The 25000-nt window shown below is 40.4% G+C and overlaps 2 protein-coding genes across 2 annotated transcripts in view; one reads left to right on the top strand and one right to left on the bottom strand.

Annotated features, from left to right (window-relative positions):
• The window catches only part of LOC128011176 (beta-1,4-galactosyltransferase 5), a 19812-nt gene extending 11230 nt beyond the window's left edge, over positions 1-8582 (top strand). Inside the window, exons 2-9 of the mRNA XM_052593321.1 lie at positions 364-483; positions 891-1004; positions 1306-1433; positions 2500-2616; positions 2903-3090; positions 3211-3333; positions 4144-4245; positions 4832-8582. Of these exons, the coding sequence (XP_052449281.1) occupies positions 364-483; positions 891-1004; positions 1306-1433; positions 2500-2616; positions 2903-3090; positions 3211-3333; positions 4144-4245; positions 4832-4979 (1040 nt within the window). The 3' untranslated portion in view covers positions 4980-8582. The remainder of the gene's footprint in view (positions 1-363; positions 484-890; positions 1005-1305; positions 1434-2499; positions 2617-2902; positions 3091-3210; positions 3334-4143; positions 4246-4831) is intronic.
• A 7899-nt stretch (positions 8583-16481) lies between these two features.
• The window catches only part of LOC128011644 (EMILIN-3-like), a 16809-nt gene continuing 8290 nt past the window's right edge, over positions 16482-25000 (bottom strand). The window contains exons 3-6 of the mRNA XM_052594289.1: positions 21627-21749; positions 20948-21210; positions 19687-20219; positions 16482-18239 (exon numbers count right to left, since the gene is read on the bottom strand). Of these exons, the coding sequence (XP_052450249.1) occupies positions 16962-18239; positions 19687-20219; positions 20948-21210; positions 21627-21749 (2197 nt within the window). The 3' untranslated portion in view covers positions 16482-16961. The remainder of the gene's footprint in view (positions 18240-19686; positions 20220-20947; positions 21211-21626; positions 21750-25000) is intronic.

Genomic DNA, 25000 nt, shown 5'->3' with positions numbered 1-25000 from the left:
TACTGTATAGTGTTCAAGATTATTACTGCATTCATGTGGACTACGGTTATGGTATATTTGTGTATGTGTGTGTGTGTGTGTGTGTGTTTAACATCATCTAGTCACCATTTACTTATATATGGTAAAAGTGCAGCATTAGAATCATTTTTATCATCTCCCTTTTGATCTACATAACATAACATAAGAAAGAACATTTCTAGGTGAAACATTCCTCTTCTCTCCAGACAATCTTCTTCTCTCTTGTTGCTGTCTTGCTGACGTGAATGTTACAGCGCCGATCTCACACCATCATGATGTGTGGTGTCAGTATATATGCAGCTGTTCTGATGATAATAACTCTCTCTTCTTCTCTTTCTCTCTCAGTGAATGAGTACCTGTTCATGGTCCAGGCACGTGGGATCCAGATCCGTGAGAATGTGAAGTACATGGGAGCTCAGGTTCTTGAGCAGGTGGTGCGCAGTGCCTACAGCATCAACAGCACAGGTACCAAACCTCACGGAGAGCAGAGAACAGACCTCTAATCTTCCTTCCTACAGGACATCCCGTCAGCAGAGAGCATTACATCCTCCTGAAAACAGCACAGTTAGCCCACAACTCTGCAAAACTGATTTAGTGAAAATCTTTAATGAGATGTATTATAAAACATGTCTGCATTGTGTCTTTGAATGTACACTAGTAAACGTATATCTACAAAACCAAAAGAGGCGTTTTCATGACCAAAACCCCAAACATCTCTGCAAAGTCCAGGGTGGGATAACAGCAGGGTTTATGAAGTATGTGGTCTCACAGAGAAAGAAAGAAAGCAAAGAACTGCTGGTTCTTGGGAAGAGACAGCAGTCGGGATGTTTGTAATGTGTTGCTGTATGAATGTGTGATCTCTTGTTTTCTAGACTACACATATGAGTTTAACTCGAGCGAGACAGATGTCCCCAGCACCCCTTACCTCCCGGAGGGCTTCACGTACAAGCCTGACCAGGTCTGCCCGGAGAAACTGCCCTCCATGAGTAAGTGCAGGAGCTTGAGCTTTCTCTGCTCCTCTGGGAAACACACTTCAGATGCACTGCATGACATTCAGCGAATGAGCTCCTGAGAGTCATTTCCTTGCTCTTTGTGTTTGTTGATGAAAGAATGAAGTTGACTTGTCTCAACCTGAAGGGAGTTATTACGAAATAACCAACTGACGTTAAATATGAAATGGCTTCCAAATAAACATTTTGAAACGGGTTTGCAGTAGAGTTTGTTTGTGACTTTAGCTGTGATTCCAGTGAATGTGCTCTGTTCTGATGGTCTCTTCCTGTGTGTCAGAGGGCAAGATGAAGGTGAACATGAGTGAGATCGCTCTAGAGGAGGTTGAGAGACTTCTCAGGAAGGCAGATCCAAGTGTGTCGCTCGGGGGCCACTGGAAACCCCACGACTGTCTCCCACGCTGGAAGGTGCGTCATAAAAACGGAAGCTGTCTCTCTCTCTCCCCTGTTTCTTTTTTTGTTCCTTTTTGTGGTTGTAAGTGTGAAAGTGTGCTTCACGAAAAGTGTTGCAGGTGGGTTGAGTCTGTTACTTGTTTTAAAGCTGCAGTCCGTAACTTTTTCCACTCTAGCAGTTAATAAACTGAACTGTGTCCATCTTGCGGACGAACATTGTAGCCGGAGTTACTTCTCTCTAATCACACAGGTACTGAGCTACTCCACCGCGGTACCTATCCAAACCAGTCTAAACAGTCCAAATATAAACACTTACTATAGGTGTACCCTAGTGTTTCAGGACAAGAAAAAAACACCGTTTGGAAAATGGATTTGTGGTGTTCTCGCTTATTATAGAAATTCTGTACATATTGAACACTAAAAAAGTTATAGACTTAAATGCCTGTTATTCGCTTCTCCAGTTTTCATTTGGGATTTAATGCTTCTGCTAAAAACCGTTGTTGTCAAATTAAAATGATTTATGCAAGAAGCAGAAGATTATTATTATTATTTTTTAATCAAATGTAGTTTTGTAAACATGCTTCGATATAGTAATACACAAATTGTTATACATAACCTAACATAAAAATAAATATAATTTCTAAGACTATTTAAAACTCATATGGGACAGTGGAAAGAAGCAGTTTAATCATCTAGTCTGACTTAGGAAATGATTAACTCAAAAGTGAAGTATTTCATGGAAATGAATAAAACTGTTATCAGTATTTCATTTTTTTTTTATTATTATTATTATCCATTCATTCATTCCTTTAGCATTTGTGACTTTGAAATCAGATACAAAACTGGGACAAACTTTAAAACACATCTAAACAGAAAGTGCACTAAAATCGTTAAGATATTTCCAATATTGGAAAAACACCAAACATATCTTTAAATACTCAATGTTTATCACCTTGGGTGACTCACACATACAAATGCATCTTTGACATTGTAGCAGTTTTAGAAATGTGGTCAAATGATGAACTTTGAGGATCTTTGACACCGATAACTGATATTTCTTCATTGTTTTGCGATCATTCAGGTGGCCATCTTGGTTCCTTTCCGTGATCGCCATGAGCACCTTCCCATACTTTTCCGCCATCTGATCCCAGCGCTTCAGAGGCAGAGACTGCAGTTCGGTTTCTACATCATTGAACAGGTGAGGAACATAAATCTGTCAGACCGTACACCTGAAGATTTGTACACTGCAAGAACTGTTTGTGTTCTGACCCATAATATCTGTCACACCATTTGTCAAACTATTCAAAATCGTCCCACGGAAACACAGCACAACATAAGATGACTTGTACAAATGATTAATGCACTACACATTAATTCAGTGTTACTGTCTGTATCATGAGCAACACTAAAGCAGTCCTGTTCCATTGTAAAATCTCTTTTAAAGTATTGGTAAGACACAGGAAATAATGTGTGTGTGTCCACAGGCAGGAAATGAACCGTTCAATCGTGCCATGCTGTTTAATGTCGGGTTCAAAGAGGCCATGAAGGACTTGAACTGGGATTGTGTGATATTTCACGATGTTGACCACATTCTGGAAAACGACCGCAACTACTATGGTTGTGGTGAGATGCCGAGACACTTTGCGGTCAAACTCAACAAGTACTCGTACATGTACGTTTGTATAACATGCTGTTTTCTCTACGTGTGATTTTGAAATGTTGTTGGGTCTGCGTATGAATTCTGAATGAGGTTTGGTGGAGAATAAAGACTGGTATCTCTCTGAACATGCAGGCTTCCCTATGAGGAGTTCTTTGGAGGTGTGAGTGGACTCACCGTGGAGCAGTTCAGGAAGATAAACGGCTTTCCCAATGCATTCTGGGGCTGGGGAGGGGAAGACGACGACCTTTGGAACAGGTACGGTGGGATTGTGCAACGCAATTAACTCGGGTTTTCCCCCAAAGAGACACTCCCACAAAAGTGGTCTAGCAGCTGGTTTACTGTAAAAGATGATTATAACACTTCCTGTACTGGACTGGACTATCTGGATCCCAATAAATTTACAGTACTTACTATCAAAGGAATGACTGCCAACGGACGTTAAAGGTGTGCTCAGTAATTTCCCCTCAATTAAGATGGATTCCACTGAAACAAATGAGCACTTTTGATTTTCAAAGCCTAATTGTGTTTCACATGGTGACCATTACTCTTAAAAAGAAGTACACTGCCATTTCATCTTATTGCATACTTAAATTATTTATTGTATTGAGAAGTAAACTTGAGTAAAGCTCAAGGATGTTTTCTAAGTTTCATGTAGAAAGTATACTAAAATCAATTTACTGTCAGTACATTTGTATGAAACTGACATCATGATTGTAGTTTATTAAGAATTGTCAATAAGGGGAAGTTGTGGCCTAGTGGTTAGAGAGTTTGACTCCTAACCCATAAAGTCTCGGGCTGGAAATATCACGACTGAGGTGTCCTTGAGCAAAGCACCGAACCCCAAGTGCTCCTCGGGCACCGCAGCATAAATGATGTTCACGGTGTGTGTGTGTGTGTGTGTGTGTGTGTGCACTTTAAATGGGTTAAATGCAGAGAACAATATCTTTTGCATGATGTTGCATCTATACAGTAAAGTTTGTGTCATAAAAAGTTAATAATGTAAATAGTCCTTCACTTTTTTGCAGTGACTTGAACATAGTTGACGCTCGTATGTGTTTTTTCCAGGGTTCAGTTTGCTGGCTACAAAGTAAGTCGACCTCGTGGAGACACTGGGCGTTATATGTCTATACCACACCACCACCGCGGGGAAGTCCAGTTTCTGGGCAGGTAAGATGAGAACAGCCCTTTCGAAATATTTATTTTGTCATATTTCAGACGACATCCTGAGCGCATGCAGTTAACATCCAGTAGTTGGGTAACAGAATGCAATGGCTCTTACATAAACAATTATTATGCAAATAGTTGCATTGAATTGAATTTCATTGAAAAAGCCCAGTCTTTTGTAAGATTATGCCTTATTCGGAAAACACATGTACACCAGATTTCTGTGTTCATCTTTCTAAAATCCATTGCTGTGTAAATTGAACTAAATTAAACTGTTAGCATAAAATTAGCATATTTTAGACCATTAATCCTGCACCACGCTTTAACATAACAACTACCTCACTGACTATTAATGTGCAGGAGTTTCCTGAGGGAAAACCTATAGTTAACAATGAGACCCCAAACTAAAATGTGAAATAAAATAGTTTTACAGACAGCTCATGCTTTTTTGAATGATTTACATTAAAATTTAATAACTGTAATTACATTATAATTTGTTCTGCTTGTGTTTCAATATTGGATTGAAAGCCAAGGCTGAATAAGTTTTTGACATGCTGCTGAAAACACATTTTCTCCTTTTGTTTTTCAGATACAAGTTGCTCCGTAGATCCAAGGAGAGACAGAGCCTGGACGGCCTGAATAACTTGAATTACTCCCCTCTAGTGTCCCGGAGGAGTCTGTACACTAATGTGTCAGTGTCGCTCAGTCGAGACCTGGCCCCCGTCACCGACTACTGACACACACGACAGACCCACGCCACATCATACGACATCCTTATGAGTTATTATTAGGAAGTTTGGGGGGGGGGATTCCTTAAATCGTTTATGCACTGAGCATTTTTTTTATATTTTTATTTTATTTATTTTTTTTTATTATAATTATTATGTTTTTTTGTACGTCATTTTTTGAGCTAATCTGACCACAGTTTTGTTTTGTTTGTTGTTTTCCTTTGTCACTGTCCGTCTGTCATGTGAAAGGGTCTGCTGGTTTATCCTCATCAGACCAATCAGATCCGACATGTCTTCTAATCAGACTTCGCCTGGGGGGGGGGGGGGGCGTCACATGTTTACAGCATGAATGAGAAACGCTATTGAACAAGTTGAGGACAATTATGCTAAACGACTTCAGAATAGCCATTGCAGGAGTTGAGGGATATGCCCTTTTCTCTGCCAGACACATGCGCAGCTGGTTCTGTGCGTTAGGATAGAAACGAATAAATGCAGATTCAAATATTTATTAAATATAGCATAAATAAGCATGCACTGATACTTACGGTAGATGCTACTAACATCACGGGTTTAAGTGTGAGTATTCACTCATGAAACGTGGAAACGAACACCCTCGATCATTTTAGCTGTACAATACAAACACGCTCATCTTCCACAGTGCATACCGTTCATCACAGAGTTTTCTCGACATTAGCATGACCCCATGAAATGGCTTGACAAGCACTGTGTCCTTTTCTATCGTCCACTAAAACAGGAAGTTGGGGCATATCAAAGGCATTGTACCTTTGTAAATGGCCAGTAGCTTTTAGTTTATGATTTGCTACTTGCTATTTCTAATGAGGGGCAGGTGGCATTGAGAGGTGGACATTCAGTTGAGTTCATTCAATTTGGGCCTCATCTATGAACAGATATTCTCATTTGTACAGTCATTTTTAATCCTAAAATCTGCTAAAGTGAGTTTTCTCAACTCTTCGGAGTACACCAGCACATCAGATCTAATAGATGTGGCCCAAATCCACAAAACGAGGTCTTAAGAGCCGTACAAAACCACCACAATGCCAACAAAATTGGGGATATGTGTCATTGGAGCTAGATTAGGACCAGCTGACTTGTTAGTTTTGAGATTTGTCAAGCTGTACTTATGTGGGTCTGCTGGTCGTATAAAAACACTGGATTGTCTGTCGAACAAACGCTCTGTTGTTTGTGCTTACAGAGGGAGGTTTTTCCATTAGTTCCTGCTTGCGTTGTGTAGATAAGTGTTTCCCATGCACTGCCCTTCACAGTCAAATCCACATGCTTTGCATTTTGAGCAATATCCTGGTGCCTCTCTGCATGTGTAGTCACCTCACCTCTGATGACATTATAAAAGGCTACTGAGTTTTACTAGAGCAAATATTTGACTTTGTTTAATTCTGAGTGTTATTGCCAGCTAATCTCTTGAACTGAATTCGGATGAACTGACGGAGCAACTCTATTAGAGACACTTTGGGCCTCATTCGTGAAACCACTTGCATTCAACAACACATGCAAATAATATAGAGATAGTTTCCATTCGTGAAAGCAGGTTAAATTTCTGTGTTGTCATTCATGAAAACATTATAGTTAGTTGCATTGAAATGAATGCCACTTATTTTATGAACAACTCGCACAGAAATTGGTCCTGCTTGTGTTTTATAATACCGATGTCCATGTCAGTCATTTATAAACCATAAGTAAGGCCCTTTGCTTTCATTCCACTGTAATAGCACATTATCATGACATGTGTTTATGTCGTTTAGAGACCTTAGAGGCTTGGTAATGCGTATTCGTGAGCATGTTCATGTGCATTCATCAAATCACAGAGGCTGGACCTCGTATTTGTTCATTCCTTTTTTTTTTATTATTATTAGTTTTAGTTCGTTTTTACATATTCCTATCTTGTTTTACTGCAAGTGTGATTATTTTGAGGGAAACCGATCAAGAGAGATAACTGTGATGTAAAAACAAGCACTGAAATATGTTTCTTATCGTGTACAATGTGAGGCTGATCTTGGGAAGAGAGTCTGTTGCTGTTGAACTGAACGGACGGCTGTTTCGGATGATGACACGAGAGAATGAGAAAGTTAGAGAGAGGGTTCTTGAGCGCCCAGTGAACGTATCCTGTCCTGATAACCAAAGGTGCTGACCTCACACACATTAGTACTGTGCTGCCGTGGTACTTCTGTCCTGTAACAGATAATTAGACGGGATTGAATCTAATTACACTCTTGCCTCATTGAGTATCTCGGCAGCGTAATCTATCCCTGTAGCAGGTCAATTGTGTTTAGCTGGACGTGCGCTCAAGCAGATCTGTCTAATGTTTGATTCTCTCTGTGTCTGACGCTCGTGGAGTTTTGCGCCAATGTTTGGGGTCCTTTTATCTCGTTTAACTACTAGCGATTAATATTCTCACACAATATGTCCAAGCCCAATGCAACATAACAAGATCCCAGCATGATGCCACAAACCAAGTGACCAATAAAATGAGCTCTTGCTTGACAAGTTTGGTTTGGAAAAATATCTACACTGTGTGTCTGTAAAAACTGGGCACATTGTAGGAAATTAAGGATCTTTTTATTTTATATTATTATTATTCTCTGGAAAATTTCCAAAGAAGTTTCAGTTTATTCAACAGGATTTTTTTTAAAATGTATGATTAATATCCATAATGATTTGTTCCTCACTTTATAAGTGTTATATGTTTTTTTTAATGGAATCAAAACCTCTTGCTCCCGCTGGGTTATTTAACTTACAGATAAGAGAAAACACAACACTGATCTCAAATCAGAGATAAGACAGAACATCCTACTGGTCCTGTCCGATCTTCTTTAAGGGCCCCGTCATTGGCACACTCCAGCCCACTATATAACCCGCTCTGCTCCAGATGAAATGACAGGGAGGCCGCGAGCCATCCCTTGAACAACTGGCTGCCTTAAAACCTGCTAATTTATTCGATATAATCATGTTTTATTTTTTATAAGCAAATATATTTAATGTGTTAATGTGTTTATTCACTTGTGCAAATTGTGTAGTGTGTGTTTTTTGGGGGGGGTGGGGGGGGGTCATATAAAGGAACTTCAAAGACTGACTTACTGTTAAGAAAGGATTTGGAGCCCTTAAGTCAGACAATGATTTGGTGCCATTGACCTCTCTGTGAATGCCATGAGCGGTACGAGCTGGATTTAATAATCTATTCACTGCAACATTTGTTTCCTTTTAATCATAACAGGCCTTAAATACTGTTTTTATGATCATTCGTGATGATAATTATGACATTATCGTGTATCTTACTTTGTCTGCCAAACACATTCAATTTCCAAATCTTTGCATCTGGAAATGAAACATTCAACATCATTTGTATATTATGAAGACAACTGAAATGTACTGAGAAAATGAGATGTTGTCGTCCATTAGAAGGGGATCAGGTCTCCTTGAAGTGAAGCCATCTGCCACTCGTACAATACGTCTCAGCCTTAGTGTTTCTGTATGAACATATCTTTTAGTAGAGACACTTTCTATGATGTGAGATCTTTTGTTTTTCTATTATCATTGTTGAAATGACTGATGTGCACCAATAAAAGTGACTTTAAGCAATATCTTTTGTTGTTTGGTGTGTTTGAATGCTCAAGCTGAAGCGGATAATATTCTAGTGGTAATAAACTGAATTGCAAATATTGATGATACAAAAGTTTTAATCATGTTTAAGGTTTTAGTACCATAGGCCACTCTCAACGTATATGTATATGTACATGTATGTGTGTGTATTGGCATGATGTGGAAAATGTGATTTAGGTAAGAATACATTGCATTTTTTTTTATAACATTAGGTTCATAACCTTTTGCTGTCTAACACCTTAGTGTAGTGTATTTTTCAGTTATCTTCTGTAAATTCCCCCTCTCCATTATATATCTGTTTGATGTTTGTAAGTGTACATATTTTTGACAGCGTCCAACTATACATGAAACATTTGCAACCAATGTCACACGGTATTCATAAAAATAAAAAAATAAAACAACAGTGACAAGTTTGAGTTTGGAAAGTATGAAGGCTTGGTTTTTGAAGCAATGATAAAATGCTTTTCCCTTCTTCTGATGAACAGCAGGCTTGTGCCAGAGAAATGTGTTAAGAAAGTACTATAAATAGTTCATTTTGATTTCAGTCAAACATTTCACTTGAAATTATGCTGAACTTTTCACTTACACTGTCATCATCCGGTCCCCATCTGCCGTTTGATCAGATGCTGCACTGAAACAGAGAAATCCTTTGAGCTATTCCCTAAAAATAACGCTCCCCATTTAAACAGCATTCAGTGCTCATCTGCTTCTTTTCAACAGACAGCTGCAGAGACTCAAAGATCATGATTGTCAAACAGTTTTCACTCAGCATGAATGAGTTTCTGAATGGACCTCTTCAGGTGTGCATGGATAAGGAACTGAAACAGCAGTCATATAGCTTCATGGGATATGGATGTACATATATATTTATAATTACTATTTTCCTTTTTTATATATGTTATATCAATGATATTAATTAAACATATAATAATAATAATAATAATGATAATTGTTGCAATGACCTAATTCACCTGACCTGCAAGGCATCCTGGTGCCAAGTTCAAAAACTGAAAACAGTTCAACTAAGGCATCAGCAAACTTCAGAAAGTTTATTATGTATTATAGATAGTGATTTTGAGGACACATTGCTTCAACAGAAAAATAAAATCTTATTTGCTTGAAACATTCATGTTCAAAATTATTCAACCCCCAAAAGTTATATTTTGTAGAGATATAACTTTTTTTTATAAGTCGGACACCTGAATGAATAACCAGCCAATCATAGAGACGTTGTGAATTTGATCAAATGAAATTTAAATACTCTTCAACTACTACAACAGATTAAATATAGTAGTAATATTGTAAATATAAAATATAACCAATAGACAAACCAAAACTGAATGATATGAACATTTAAAATGTAATATTGTTTAACTTTTTTTCTCCATTGTCATCTACATTTTATTCCTATAATCGTTTTTCCACTCCAGATTCAGCTTTGTGTATCGCCTTCCTTTCTGCTATTTCTTTCCTTTTGTAAAAAGGACCCTTATATGTCGCGTGAGGGTCTGAAATCATGTGCAGATTCATTTATTTAATTCATTCATTTAAACTAAAAGGACAATCCAGTAGTCAAAATGAGGCAGGGGTGATGCACAAAATACATGGGCAGTCCAACATCGAAATTAGGCTGAAAGAACAATCACCTAGATTAGACCTCTGGTGGCATCGATGAGAAATGGCAGATGATGAGTGTCTCCTGATGCTTCATAGACTCACATGACTACTCGCTCTCGTTTTATAAGTGCTGGTTTGAGAGAGTGTTTTTGATGAAAATCGGATATTGGAGAGGTCTTCAAAATGTCAGTTCCCTGACCAAGAATTCCTCTTCACTGATATCCCAGCATGCAACAGAAAGGGCTCATCCCAGTGGAAGAGTTGAATGTCCAATTGATTGCGGATGGTTGCCTGAGGTTGTCACGCTGTGTAGTCTCTGTTTCCCTGGGTGTCCACTAGTGGCCTCACTTCCCCTCAGGCACTAGAATTCCTCTAGTCTGTTCCTGTCTTCACAGTAATTGCACTCCTGTTAATTGCACCAGGTGCAGGAAATCTATTGTCATTAGCCTCCCTATATATTCCAGTCTTTTCCTGTTGTTTGTATGGAGTCCTTACCTTTCGTGTTAATTAGCCTGCTCGTCATCCGAGATCCCCCTTTGTCTTCTCGTCTTCCGAGTTCCTTTCCTGTTCCCTCCTTTGTTTATTTGTTTGTTTATTTTTGGACTGTCTTTTTGGCTTTGACCTCTGCTTGCTTGACCATGAATTGTATACCCTGAATATATAATAAATACCTGCAATTGGATCTCTTACTCTCTCCTGTGTCTCTCTGATACACGAATAGGCACAAAAGGACTCCATTACTAAACAGAGATCCAGTGGTATGTCTATTCACATTTCCTCCCCACTCACCGAGCAGGCGAGGAATGGGTACGAGGGTACTTGCCTGGTTGTGTTCCGTGGGACCAGGGGAGGTCGCTCAGGAGTGAGTGGTCGAGAGGAGGTCCGGCATCACTCTCCAATATGGCCCACCGGCGACCGGTTGGGAGTTTGGTTGGGAACCGCAGTCTCACCATTGTGGACAGAGAGGGGAAAGGAGGCGCAAGTCTGCCGAGCCAGCGCCGCTGCACAAGATGGCCACCAGTCCAGTGCCGCTGCACAAGATGGCCGCCAGCCCAGCGCCGCTGCGCAGAACGGCCGCCGATTCAGAACTATTGCACAGAATGGCCACCAACCCAGCACCACGAGGCAAGATGGAAGCCAGCCCAACACCACAACACAAGATGGCCGCCAGCTCAGCGCCACGAGGTAAGATGGATGCCAGCCCATCTCCACAGCACAAGATGGCCGCCAGCCCAGAGCCACTGCGCAGAATGGCCGCCAGCCCAGCACCGCTGCCCATGATGGCCGCAGGTCCAGCGACACCGCACAAGATGGCCGTCAGCCCAGCGCCATGAGGCAAGATGGACGCCAGCACAGCACCACAGCACAAAGTGGTCACCAGCCCAGTGCCCAGGAGTGTTCACGTCACGTCTACTGATCCAGAGACGGTTCATGTCACGTCTGCTGAACCAGCACCACAGTGCAAGATGGCCACCAACCCAGCGCCACTGCACAAGATGGCCGCCAGCCCGGAGCCACTGCAGAGGATGGCAGCTACAGTGGGCTTTCCTGAGTTGAGTCAGGTCCCCGTTAACTCTCTCGAGTTGAGTCAGGTCCCCGTTGATTCTCCAGAGTTGAGTCAGGTCCCCGTTGATTCTCCAGAGTTGAGACAGGTTCCGGTTGACCCTCCAGAGTCGAGTCAGGTGCTCATGGACCCTCCAGAGTTGAGTCAGGTGCTCATGGACCCTCCAGAGTCAGGGTTAGTCACCGTTGACCTTCCAGAGTCAGGGTTAATCACCGTCGACCTTCCAGAGTCAGGGTTAGTCACCGTTGACCTTCCAGAGTCAGGTTTAATCACCGTTGACCTTCCAGAGTCAGGGCTAGTTCCTGTTGACCTTCCAGAGTCGAGTCAGGTGCCCATTGAATTTCCTGAGTTGAGGCAGGTTCCGGTTGACCCTTCTAAGTTGAGTCAGATGCTCGTGGACCCTCCAGAGTCGAGTCAGGTGCTCATGGACCCTCCAGAGTCAGGGTTAGTCACCGTCGACCTTCCAGAGTTAGGGCTAGTCACCATCGACTTTCCAGAGTCAGGGTCAGTCACTGTTGACCTTTCAGAGTCAGGGTCAGTTCCTGTTGACCTTCCAGAGTTGAGTCAGGGGCTCGTGGAACCTCCAGAGTCAGGGTTAGTCACCATTGACCTTCCAGAGTCAGGGTTAGTCACCTTTGACCTTCCAGAATCAGGGCTAGTTACCGTGGACCTTCCAGAGTCAAGGCTAGTCACCGTTGACCTTCAAGGACAGAGTCAAGTCACTGGTGATCTTCAAGGACAGAGTCAAGTCACTGGTGATCTTCAAGGACAGAGTCAGGTCACTGGTGATCTTCAAGGACAGAGTCAGGTCACTGGTGATCTTCAAGGACAGAGTCAAGTCACTGGTGATCTTCAAGGACAGAGTCAAGTCCACGGGGTTCTTAATGGGAGAATTCAAGTCACCAATAATCTTCATGAGCAGAGTCAAGTCATCACCCATCTTCTAGAATCCCGTATAAGCACCATAGGATTACCGGAGTTTCGTCACTTCTCTGTGGAACTACCTGAGCCTCTCCACAGCTCTGATGAACTACCAGAGTCTCTCCTCGCCTCTGCGGAACTTCCAGAGAATCATCATGTCTCAGTTGAACTCTCTGAGCACCCGACTGTTCCTGTTGGGGCCACTTAGGCTACCCCTAACATGTTCTTGTTCTATGTTTCAGAATTGCCCAACCAGATTTGTCCTCCTGTTGGTCCGGCCGCACAGATGTGGTGGTCTTCTGCTCCGCCCTAGGGGGCTTCCGCCCTGACCACACAGTTGTGGTGGTCTTCTGCTATACCCTGGGGACTTTCTGCCTCTACCACAAGGATGTGGTGGTCTTCTGCTCAGCCCTGGGGGGCGTCCTTCCCGGCCACATGATTGTGGTGGTCTTCTGCTCTGCCCTGGGGGGCTTCCGCTCTGACCACACGGTTCTGGTGGTCTTCTGCTCCGCCCTGGGGGGCTTCGCCTTGACCACATGGTTCTGGTGGTCTTCTGCTCCGCCCTGGGGGGCTTCTGCCCTGACCACACGGTTGTGGTGGTCTTCTGCTCCGCCCTGGTGGGCGTCACGTGATGTCCTACGTGGACTTATGTTTTTGTGTTTTTTTTTTTTTTTCTGTCTGTCTTCCTCCTATGGACCTGGCCCTCCGTCCCTCCCCTGATCCTCCGCCGGTCCACCTCCCTCCTGGGTTTCTTGTCTGTATCTTTCGTTCTATTTCCCTCTAAGGACCTGGCCCTCCGTCCCTCCCCCTGATCCTCCGCCGGTCCACCACCCTCCAGGACTCCTTGTTTTGTGTTGCACTTCTCTTGTCTCTGTTTCCCCATTTTACCTGGTCGTCTTGTCTCTGTTTCCCCATTCTACCTGGTCGTCTTGTCTCTGTTTCCCCATTCTACCAGGTCCTCTTGTCTCTGTTTTACCATTTTATCTGGCCCTCCGTCCCTCACCCTGATCCTCCGCCCCTATTTATTCCAGTCTTTTCCTGTTGTTTGTATGGAGTCCTTACCTTTCGTGTTATTCAGCTTGCTCGTCATCCGAGATTCCCCTTTGTTATCTCTTCTTCCGAGTTCCTTTCCTGTTCCCTCCTTTTTTTATTTGTTTGTTTATTTTATTGTCTTTTTGGCTGTGACCTCTAACTGTTTGACCACGAATTGGATTACCCTGAATATATAATAAATACATGCAATTGGTTCTCTTACTCTCTCCTGTGTCTCTCTGATACACGAATCGTCACAGAGGTAAGGCACACACTGAAGGAAATAAATTGGGTTCCCTGATCACAAACCATTTCCTCCAGGATGCCTAGTTCTCAGCAGTTTCTATAGTAGTACTTAGTTTCAGGCAGGAGATAAAGTGAAAAAAAGTTTTCCATGTTCGTGGAAAAAAATATTTTTACATGGGTTTAAAAAAATGGTGGGTAGCCAGTGTTTCACATGTGTTTGTCAAACAGTGTACACTTGCCTCACTGGTATTTCCTATAGTACAGTTTTAGACCCTACTCTGAAGTAGGAGCGAAATTAGTTCCCCCAACCAGAGTTCTCAGAACTAAATACATTCCTGCGATGCGAACACACCAAAAAGCAGGTACTTCGCCAGTAGGAACCGGTGAGTGGAGCAGGTGTCGCTCATTTCCAAATCACTCCCCCGCCCCACTCATCACAGGTTGCAATAAAGTTTTAGTTAAAAGACTTAAGTACCATTGTTTAAAAAAATGCTTTATTGACTGACGTTTCATAGACCTTCAGATGTTATGTTTTCAAATGTCATGCCATTTGTATATATGTAATTTCACAGTATTTTCACAAGTACTATAATGGTACAATTTACTCAAGCCAATTACATTTTTTATTTATTTATTTATTTATTTATTTTTGGTGAAATTAAAAATTTTGGTGAAATTTTTTGAATAATTGTACATAAATAAGTTAAGCAAAGCAAATGTGATGATTTCTGAGAACTTTATAACTGCAGGCATACATAATGCTACAATACAAATATCTTTATCTTCCCTTATTCTGTCCTTTATTTTCTGATAAATAATCCCAGTTGTACCTTATTACCTCCATTTCTGAAGTTAATTGGCAATCCTAATGACGACGTAATTATCTTTTGACTACCCTTGCCTTCCACTATGTAAGGACAGCTTTATTCCATTATGCCAAATGATAAATCTACATGGCCTATGAGGGAAGTAATTAACTCAAAGGGATTTGATGTAGTTTAAATTCCAGAATTGAAAACACAATCCAATATATACAATATATCAATAGAGTCTGAATTAATGGAGAATTGTGTCTTTTACAAAAAAAAAAAAAAAACAAAAAAAAAAAAAAACTGGGAATTAGGTTATGATCACTGCTTGTACAATGGATAAATACAGATTTAAAGACGGATTTGATGAATCAAAGCAATGAGATATGATGAGATCAATCATGTAAGAAGCTTTGGATGAGATCCGATCAGTGTATATGAGTTTATGATTTCAATGAAATGGGAGCTTTTGAATTCACAAGAGTGCTCGTATATTTGTTCTTTGTCCTCTTATCCCACATATAAACACTCTCCTGTTGAGAGATATCCATAAGCTCAAACAGAAATGCACACAATTCTCAAACAAATATTTAGACATGTTGTGTTTGCTCTGCCTTGTAATAATAGTGGTTTGTACTATGGTGTATGTATACATCCTGTGCCAAAACATTACACACAATGCCCCCATCAATAAGCCTGCATGTACAAAAAAAAAAGCCTGCATGTCTATGTTTGTGTTAGCACGTAGCCAATGTAGTGATGAATATTAAAACCTGAAGATAAGCATATGTTACAGGGAAAGGGTCAAACTAATTCTGTTTTTTTGGATTAACAATACATACAAATTTTACTATGATACTAAGATGATTTAATTAATTCAAAAAAAAAAAAACATTGTAATATGGATCTCATGCATATGAAAGATAGCCTTTAATAATAAAATGTTAATACGACAAACAAACTATTTCTCTGGAATTCTCTGCAGTGACCACTTTTGACAATCAAACTGTCCTTGTCACCTTTTAGATCTGCCCTAGAACATTTATTTAAAAATGTATTTGGTTGCATTGTTCCTTTCTTCATCCTCTAAATTCACTTCCTCCATTTAGTTCCTTTTTCCTCTGTTACCTTACCGTCAAGTGGCTGCATCCAAAAGCTGAAATTTGTTGCCTTCACAAGAAGCAGCTTATTAGGAGTGTATTGAGACAAAAGTCATAGTTAATGGTTTGTTAATAGTGAGAACTGGACATTAAAAATAAAGTGTTAGATGTCATTTCAAATATGAAAGATTTCTGTAGTAATTCAATATTTGTTTAGCTCTCTCTCCTCGCCTGTTTCTTGTTAAGTTCCTCATTTACCTGTGTATACTAGACTGCATTTGTAGCTTGAGTTTGTAGGTTATTGTTGATGTTGTCTTGTCTTATTTTAGAAAGCTTTGCTCTCTTTTGCTTCTCCTGTGCCTTTGTGATATTTTCATTTTATCTGATTAAACTCCTGTTAAAAGGATCCCTACTCTGCTCTTCTTCATCCCTGGCGCACCGTGACAGTGCTAGTGTCATGTTTCAGAAGCACAGTGGTGTTCAAACCTGTCCTGGAGTAGGCTCTTGAAAACACATGATATGGTACATTAATGGTATTTCCTCAAATTATGCAAAATCCTAACAGAATATAAAGGAAATACTTGACAACTTTCACACAGCCCGCTTTTATTAATGAAAATTATAATCTTCTTAGAAAACATTTTAATAATGCGACATATATATATTTTTTAAAGAAAGTATTTCACACACATGGAGCATTTTTATAAAAATGTGTAGCTTCGTTCCTGTTACAATACAGTAATTAAAACAGTAATACAATCAGGAGATGATTTGGATGCTGAGATGAGAAGGTAGTGAACAGTATTTGCCATTAGAAACCCGTAGCAGCTTAGTAGTGCCATAACATTTGCTTTCCTGTTTTTTGCATATTTGTTACTTCATTTAACAAATCGTCAAAAACGTTTAATAATGCAGTCACACTTTCTTCTTATAAGTTAACAAAACTCAGTTAAAATCGATATAAATGTTTTAAACAAAGAAATTGTAGACAAAATGCCCTGTTGAGGGAACAAAAATATTGCAAAATTTGTACATCCTCAGGCCTTTTGGTTTCTCTGTATAGTAAGGTCTAGTGATGAGTTTCGGGGTCCGTTTTGCTCATGCAGTCTTTAAGACCATCCTTCAGTTGGACCAGCTGCTCAGAATGGCTCGCTAGCGTCCCGTTGACTTGCACCAGGAAGCTGTCCGAATGTCTCTCCAGCTCACCGCGGATTCTCTCAAGGTCATCGGCTAGCTCACCTAGACCGCTGCACTGTCCTTCGACCTGGGTGACTCGACTTTCCACCCCCATCACTTCTTGCTGCATTCCCTGCGTTGTACTGCGACATCCCTGCAGCTCCCCGGTTAGCCTCCGTCGCAAGCTCTGTAGCTCCCCCTTCAACTGGATCAGCCTCCGCTCCCCGGATCCAAGCATAGATGCCTGTCGCTCCACCAGATCCGAGATGCCCTGCACCTGCGTGACCAGCCGGCTTTCCCGATCCTGCCAAGTGGAATTCACCTGGCCGACCTCTCGAGCGAACAGGCTGACCGAATCACGCAGCCCTTTCAGGGTACGGTTGACAGAGTTGACGTTGATCTTCAGGAGTGTGATTTCCCCCTGGATGGAGCCCTCTGTGTCCTCCTGGGATAGATGTGTCAGGACACCCTGTAAGGTGCTGTTGAGATGGTCCAGTTTGTTTGAGTGCTCATCCAGGCGGTCCAGCATCTTCTTTTCTGTTTCCTTACAGTTCTCCACCTCAGTCTGGATGAGGGCCGTCTCTGGGCCAGAGGCAGGGGAGCAGGTAGAGGTACAGAGGAGCTCAAGGACGGACATCTGCTTCTGCATCCCATCTAAGTCAGCCTCCACCCTCCTCCGGATGCTGTCGATCTCTGTCTCCAGCGCCGGCACCACTTGCCCCTCTAGCAGCGCCGGTGCTGTGGCATTGCTCAACTCCTCAACTGCTACAAACAAACGTCGCTCCAATGTCTTTAGCTTATCATCTAACAAAGAATTAAACCCATCAATGGATCCAAACTCATCTCGGTGTCCGTGTTCAGAGGCGTTAATTTTACCCTCCATGTCCACCAGCCGGGTCTCCAGCAGGGTCTCGATGTGGAGCGTCTGTTCAGTCAGGTCCACTTGCAGCTGCCTCTGGGACTCGGTCAGGTCCGTGATCGAGTCCTCCAGCCGGAACAATCTCTGGCTCAGGCTGTTTATCTCACCGCAGCAGCTCTCGGTCACCGTCAGACCCTGGATCTGAGCCTGCAGTTGACCCAGCTCTTTCCTAAAGCCCGTCTCATGGCCGTCCAGCGAAAGTTGGATCTGTTCTTGGCCTGTTAGGTGCTCCTTGTGACACTGCTCCTGAACCTAGGGACAGGACACAGGAAACCTTATTTTAACAACTAGGTGAAGCAGTTTTGGTTCATTCATGATCACGTTCCGGGGAGGGGGTCCCTTGGTCCGTTTGTTGCAGGGCCCCCTTAAAGTGCTGGGCCTGGTGCAACTGCACACGCTTTTTTGGGGGGTGTTAAATAATGGTGCAAATAACTGTAATTTGACAAGAGCAAATCTTAGTAAATCACGCTGCATGATTCATTTTAATAATCACCACCCATGAATTTACCACTCGAAAGGGAAACTCCTACAAATGCATATTTAATAAGGTGAATCGCAAAAATAACTACTTTTCAGCACTAATTTCCCACTGTGTGTCTTTAGTAAATAGTAACAGAATTGTTTATAAGCCACCTGAGGGTTTGCGCTGGGCTGCAGGCACAAGATAATCTGTCCCTTAGATTAATAAATCCTAATTTGTATTTATTATATAACTCATACTACCCAGGGCTCTAAAGTGTAAGAATTTCAAAAACGCTACATGAGTCATACAAAGAAATAGCTTTTCAATATGGGCAATATGATGCAATAATGAATGCATGTTTGAATTTTGATATGTTAATCTAATCCAGAGTTCAGTTATTAACATTAATTAACAATTAATATTTGCAAGCAGTCTTAATTACAAATAACAAATGTGTGGTAGCTGGAAGTTGACTTTCAAAGCTGATTTTTTAAGCATCATTACTCGAGTCACACGATCCTTCAGAAATCCTTCTAATATTCTGATTTTCTACAAAAATAAATAAATAAATTTATTGTTATTTTAAATAGTAAAAATATTGAACAATATTACTGCTTTAGCAAACTGGTATTGACTGGAATTGGGTCATGTTGAAATATATAAATGAACAAAACATTTCCAAAGTGATTGCCATTCACAACTATCCCTTTAAGTATAATTTGTTTTCGAAACTGAGAATAAAGAAGCTTTCCATTGATGTATGGTTTAGTAGGATCTGACAATATTTGGTCGATACACAACTATTTGAAAATCTGGAATCTGAAGGTGCAAAAAATTCCAAATACTGAGAAAATCATCTTTGAATTTGTTCAAATGAAGTTCTAAGTTCTAAGTTCTAATATATTTACAGTAGGAATATTACAAAATATCTTTATGGAAAATGATCTTTAACTAATATCCTAATGATGTTTGGCATAAAAGAAAAATCTATAATTTATAAAATATACCACAGAGACTTAAGCCTGGTTTTGTGGTTCAGGGCCATTAACGGTATATATTTTGTTCCCTTGTAATCTTAAGTCAAGAAGCTCTTCTTTTATCAAAAGGTTATATAAATGTCAGAACAGGAAAGAAAAGTCAGTAGCAATTTCTGGTTCATGCTGACTTGAATTAGAACAAATACAAATGACATTACTCATAAAGTTGTACTGCGACATTGTACTGTGATCATCTTACCTGACCGATTTTCTCATCACAGTGGCTCTCCAGACCCGTCAGTCTCTTCTCAAAGCCATCGAGGACCTCTGCCCTCACTCCGGCCAATCTGGAGTCCAGAAGATCCTCTAGATGTCTCTGATCTCCAGGGATGGGCCTTCCTGTGGCCGTGTCTATCAGCTTCTTCAGCTGCCCGTCGTGACCTATCACCATCCCACGGATCTCGTCCAGCATGTCGCTCTTGGTCCTCAGCTCATCTTTGACCTCCATCACCCTTCCCACCAGCTCTCCAAACCCAGGCAGGTTCTCCTCCCCGTCAAAGCCGTTTGGCGTGCCCTCTGGGATCAGCCCGAAGCCCACAGAGGTATCCAGCAGCCGCGGGACGCCACCGAGCAGGGTGGTTAGAATCTTCTTGGTGTCCTCACGAAGAGAGACTCGCAGACGCTCCTCCATGCCAGTCACCAAGACTTTCAGGGTGTCCAGATCTTGAGAGAGTTTGCGAAGGTTTTCTTCAATGCGGTCTAAACGTTCACCAGAGACTCCCGCCTTTGGACCTTGGTAGAGGTGAGTAAAACATAAAACTACTTTTAGGCGTAATTCAGAGCTTCTCAAAGAGGGTTTGTAAGGGAACTGCAGGGGAGTTGTAAAAAGTTAATTATATCTACATGTAAAACTAAAATAAATAAATAAATTGGGCTGCAGAATAATAAGGCAAATATGGCAGCCTCATCTCTGCATGTGCTGTGAGTTTAGCATACCTTCAAATAATTTCCAACATTTTTGTGTGGCAAAAGTGTACAGGATTTCAGAAGTATCATAAATAAATAAATGAATAAAAAGAGGATTTAAAATGTTTTAAGCTTGAGAGTTTGAATTTTGAAAGTGATGAATTTAAAGACAAATATTATTATTTTAACTGAAATAATAATAAAATATTTTAATAATTATAAAATATTCATGTTTATTTTACAGTAAAGTTGTGATATGTTCCTCTCTTAAATTACATAAAGCACAAGTGTTTTTCAATCAACAACTGAGAATCATAAATATGTGAATGTGTCACATTATTATTGATAATAATTTAAAATCATAGGCTGGTTCAAGAAAATATTTTGCATTTAAGAGGTTTGGCTTAAAAAAAATGTTTGGGATATGATAATAGTGGCATTTTAAACATCATTACTTTGTAATAAACTATTGATTATACTTTACCCTACTGTAAATATTAATGGCAGTGTTCACAGTCAAATTGAGTGTTGTGAGCTGTGTAATAAACACTCACCTGGTGGCAGGAATCCACCAGGGATGGGTTTGTTGTCAGGGTGACCTCCAGGAAAGGGGAATTGGATATTGGGATGACCCCTGGGGTAACCCTTGACCCCGGGCCGAGGGAAAGAGCCTTTGAAGGGTGGCATCATGGCATCAGAGTCAGGGGTTGGCCCATTGCTGCAGCTCTCTCCAGAGAAACCCGGGCAACAGCGCCACTCCAGTTCAGTGATGGTCTTATAACCGACTTTGTACTGTGGTTTAAAGAGTGTCCGGTACCTGTCAGAATTAAACCAGGGAGGAGATGGGCTTCAGGACCTTTATTCCCTGACATTCAGACATTTCAAAACACATACCTCCACATTACAGATGGAAACGCAGTTTGAGTATCTCACACATGTTTACATACAGATGCCACATCCTATCACAAGCTTCAGCTAGTTTTCTGATGTGCCACTAGAGGGCAACTCAAGGACACAATAAAAAGAGCTTGACTGCAGCTCTGCAAATGGTATCGGTCAGTGTATGAATGGGAAAATAGCTTCAAACACATATCATTTTCTGTTTTTTTAAATGTCTGACACCAACTTTTTCCTACTATTTTGGAAAATAAAAACCCATTTAGATCTAAATGTTGTAGTATCTGTAAAATCACTTCATGTTGCTCCATTTAAGATCCATAGTGCTTTACTTACATGAGCACAGGACATTTCTGTCCCCATATGCACTTGGTAATGTACTCTGGTTTGACATATGTGGCCACTCCATCTTGCATTACACAGGTGATGTTCTTCTGGACAACGTAGGCACAGAAGTTCCTGTTATGAGAAAATAGACACACACAAAAAAATATATATAATAATAATTTGAGATCTTATTAACAGGGTTACTAGTTTCATGAAGGATTTGTGAATTTTATACTTATAAAGGTAAAAGTACAATCACTTTCTCACCAGGCAAAAGTAACATTATCTGCATACATAACACAGAAGAATAGCCACATTTGACTATAAATGTTTACTGTGCAGCCCACATATACGTGTGTCTTAACCCACAGAATGTCCATGGTAAGAAGAGTGTCTGACTGAAGAGCAGTCATGCGTTGCTGTTCTGGAGTTGGCATTTTCCAGCGAGCCTGGAGCGAAACTGAAAGTCCTGCTGTTCAGGAGCGGTTCTGCTTGAGAGATCTGGACTGTTCCAGAGCTTCAATCTGTTCAGAGTTCAGGTGTAGTGACCCCTGACATTAATGAATCTAATTACAAGTGTGCCCAGTGAACTAACATGTCTTGAAGTCTAGCGTGTCTTCACATTGCTTTCTTAAAAATATGTAGACTGCTGTCAAAAGGTTTGGGATCAGTAAGACTTTTAATGCTTTATTTTATAGCAGTCTCATATGCTCATTAAAACTGCATTCAATAGATCTAAAACACAGAAGAAGAAGAAAGAAAAAACTGTACTATTGTGAATAATATTACAATTTAAAATGAGGAAAAAAAAAAGTTGAATATAATTTTTTCCTTTGGTGGAAAAGCTGTATTTTCAGCATCTTTACTTCAGTCTTCAGTGTCACATGACCTTCTGCTGATTTTTTTATCATTGTTGGAAACAGTGATGCTTTTTTATTATTATGTTTTATTTTAGTTTAGTTTTTATTCATTAAAGGGCCCAGAAAAAGTCCTATAAAATTTTAATTAGCTGTTTTTAACATTGATAACAAATCAGCATATTAAAATGCTTTCTGAAGGATCATGTGGCATTGAAGACTGGAGTAATGATGCTGAAAATACAGCTTTGATCAAGCCTTCATGAGCGTAAAGAACATTAAAAATGTTCTGTTCCCAAACTTCTTTTTTTTCTACATCTGGTCAGCTGATGGGTGCCAAAAAATTGCATTACAAAGCTGAGCATTTCATTTTACACCATTTACATAACAGCCACTGTAAGAAGCTAAAGATTTTAACTACTGTAACTGTAATATTTACTCAGTTTTATGCATTTTGACTAAGCTTACCAGACATTATATATATATATATATATATATATATATATATATATATATATATATATATATATATATATATATATATATATATATATATATATATTAAAATAAACTAGTCATTATACAAAAAAAGTATGTTGTGTTATTAATAAACAATTTCACAGTTACTACAGGTACCAATTTTCCTTTTTAATTAGGTGGCATTAAATATTTCCTTGCAAACACTGAAAATGTAGGGAATGCAAATAACTATGTGCAGAAGATCTATAATCTTTGTCTGCGAGTAATGAAAAGCAGACTTGGGAATTCAGCGTTTGTTTGTCAGGTGGGCACACACCTTTGGAAGAAAAAGGACAAGCTCTGTAAGCAAACTGAGTCCATGTGTCCAATGTATACACAACCCAGTTCAACCATATCTGCACGAGTTGATTCAATCTAGATAAACCTGTCACATAAAGTGTGTGTTCGTCTTAGACGTGTTGAAGTTGCAAGCATTGCTTAAATTTCTGTCAATGACTGCAAAAAACAAATGTTCAACAACAAAAGCCTTTTACAAGTATTTAATGCATTTATTCACATGGAACAAATAATTTATAATGCTGCTCAAATTACAGTATCGTGACTTGTGAAAGGACAAATTAACACAATGTCAGGCATGTAAAGTGATCTAAGAGTCTCCTGTGATGTGTTAAACAGCGCCTGTGATCTGAGTATTGCATATGAAAGACGAATATTAGCTGTGCAGGCTGATCTCCCAAACCACAAAGACCACACAGCATGAGGAAAACGTATGTTCATCTGTCAGAGGAATGGTGTAAAGAGGCATTTGAGGCTGTTGGAGACATCTTTCAGCTGCTGTGCCTTCTGTGTGTGCCACATTCATCTCAAGAGATAAAATGGAGTGACGAATGTATAATAATGTGAGAGGGCTCAGTACATACACCTGATGTATACCACGTGAAGACTGAGGTGTGATACCAGTTTCAGCTGTCTCATGCAAAGAAGGCTGTAAATATAGCAAGCTCCAAACAGATTGCCCGACTGCAGTACAGTTTCTGGGAGTCTGGAAGATTTTTATTAGTCTAATCATTTGGTTTTATGAGGTTTGTGTTTTCGAATTTCAATCAAGTTTTGTTTGAGTCACTTAGTAGCTAGTAAATATTCATCTATTTCGTATTACATAATGGCGGTGGGAAATTGTACAGGTCAGTCGTATTATCTCTTCCTTTCAAACTGAAAACTTATTGGCCAGAACAAGCTGCAAAATGGACCAGACTCTGACCAACTGGCTACATAGTGTAAAAAACAGCCACATGACTACCAAGCCACACAAATTGTTTTAGACCTTTATGAAGCTCAGGATTTGGCAGTGGATTTTCATAATCTAAAAATATAAATGGCCAGCATTGTTTGAAATGACCCCCAGTCACCCTTGAGTAATGCACAGGCATGTCAAAAGCTTTTAATGGCACTTAAAGCTTACAGTTGTGAGATGGAGTTGTGCCAGAATTCCCCCTTGTTCTCCATATAAATATCTCCCTCCATTTTTCATTGTTCTCTTTATCTCGTCCACTCTCTCTCTCACACTAAGAGAAGCAATCTTTCATCGGTCACGGAGTTCAGTCATTGGTTGTGTCTTAAAGAGTTGCTCTGGAAGGGATGGGGCTACTGACAGTATAAATATGGAGATGCGATGCATTGAGGCCTTTTAGGATCCATTAACTGAAGAAAGAGGAGCTGCTACACGCTATCGAACAATGGGCTACATTTAGTACTCAGATACTGTTTCTGTACTCCAGAATAGCCAGAGTTCAGAGAAGTAATATAAATGGACCTTCACTCCTGCTAATTTGACCAGCTCTCATGCACAGCTTTCAAAGTGGCATGCAGAAATAGATGTCAAATGGATCAGTTATTATCCACCTAATCACTATGGAATGCATCTGTGGCAAGGCGTCAATTACTGTGGATAAATAAACAGGAAATATGTTTAAAGTACACTTTAAGCCAAAAATTCCAAAGCAGAATACCAATGTATACGGCACTTATAAGTATCATACTGCAGAG

This window comes from Carassius gibelio, chromosome B23, assembly GCF_023724105.1.
Source record: "Carassius gibelio isolate Cgi1373 ecotype wild population from Czech Republic chromosome B23, carGib1.2-hapl.c, whole genome shotgun sequence".
Taxonomy (NCBI): domain Eukaryota; kingdom Metazoa; phylum Chordata; class Actinopteri; order Cypriniformes; family Cyprinidae; genus Carassius; species Carassius gibelio.
The sequence above is the reverse complement of the archived record's forward strand: the minus strand, read 5'-3'. Positions and strand labels throughout refer to the sequence as shown.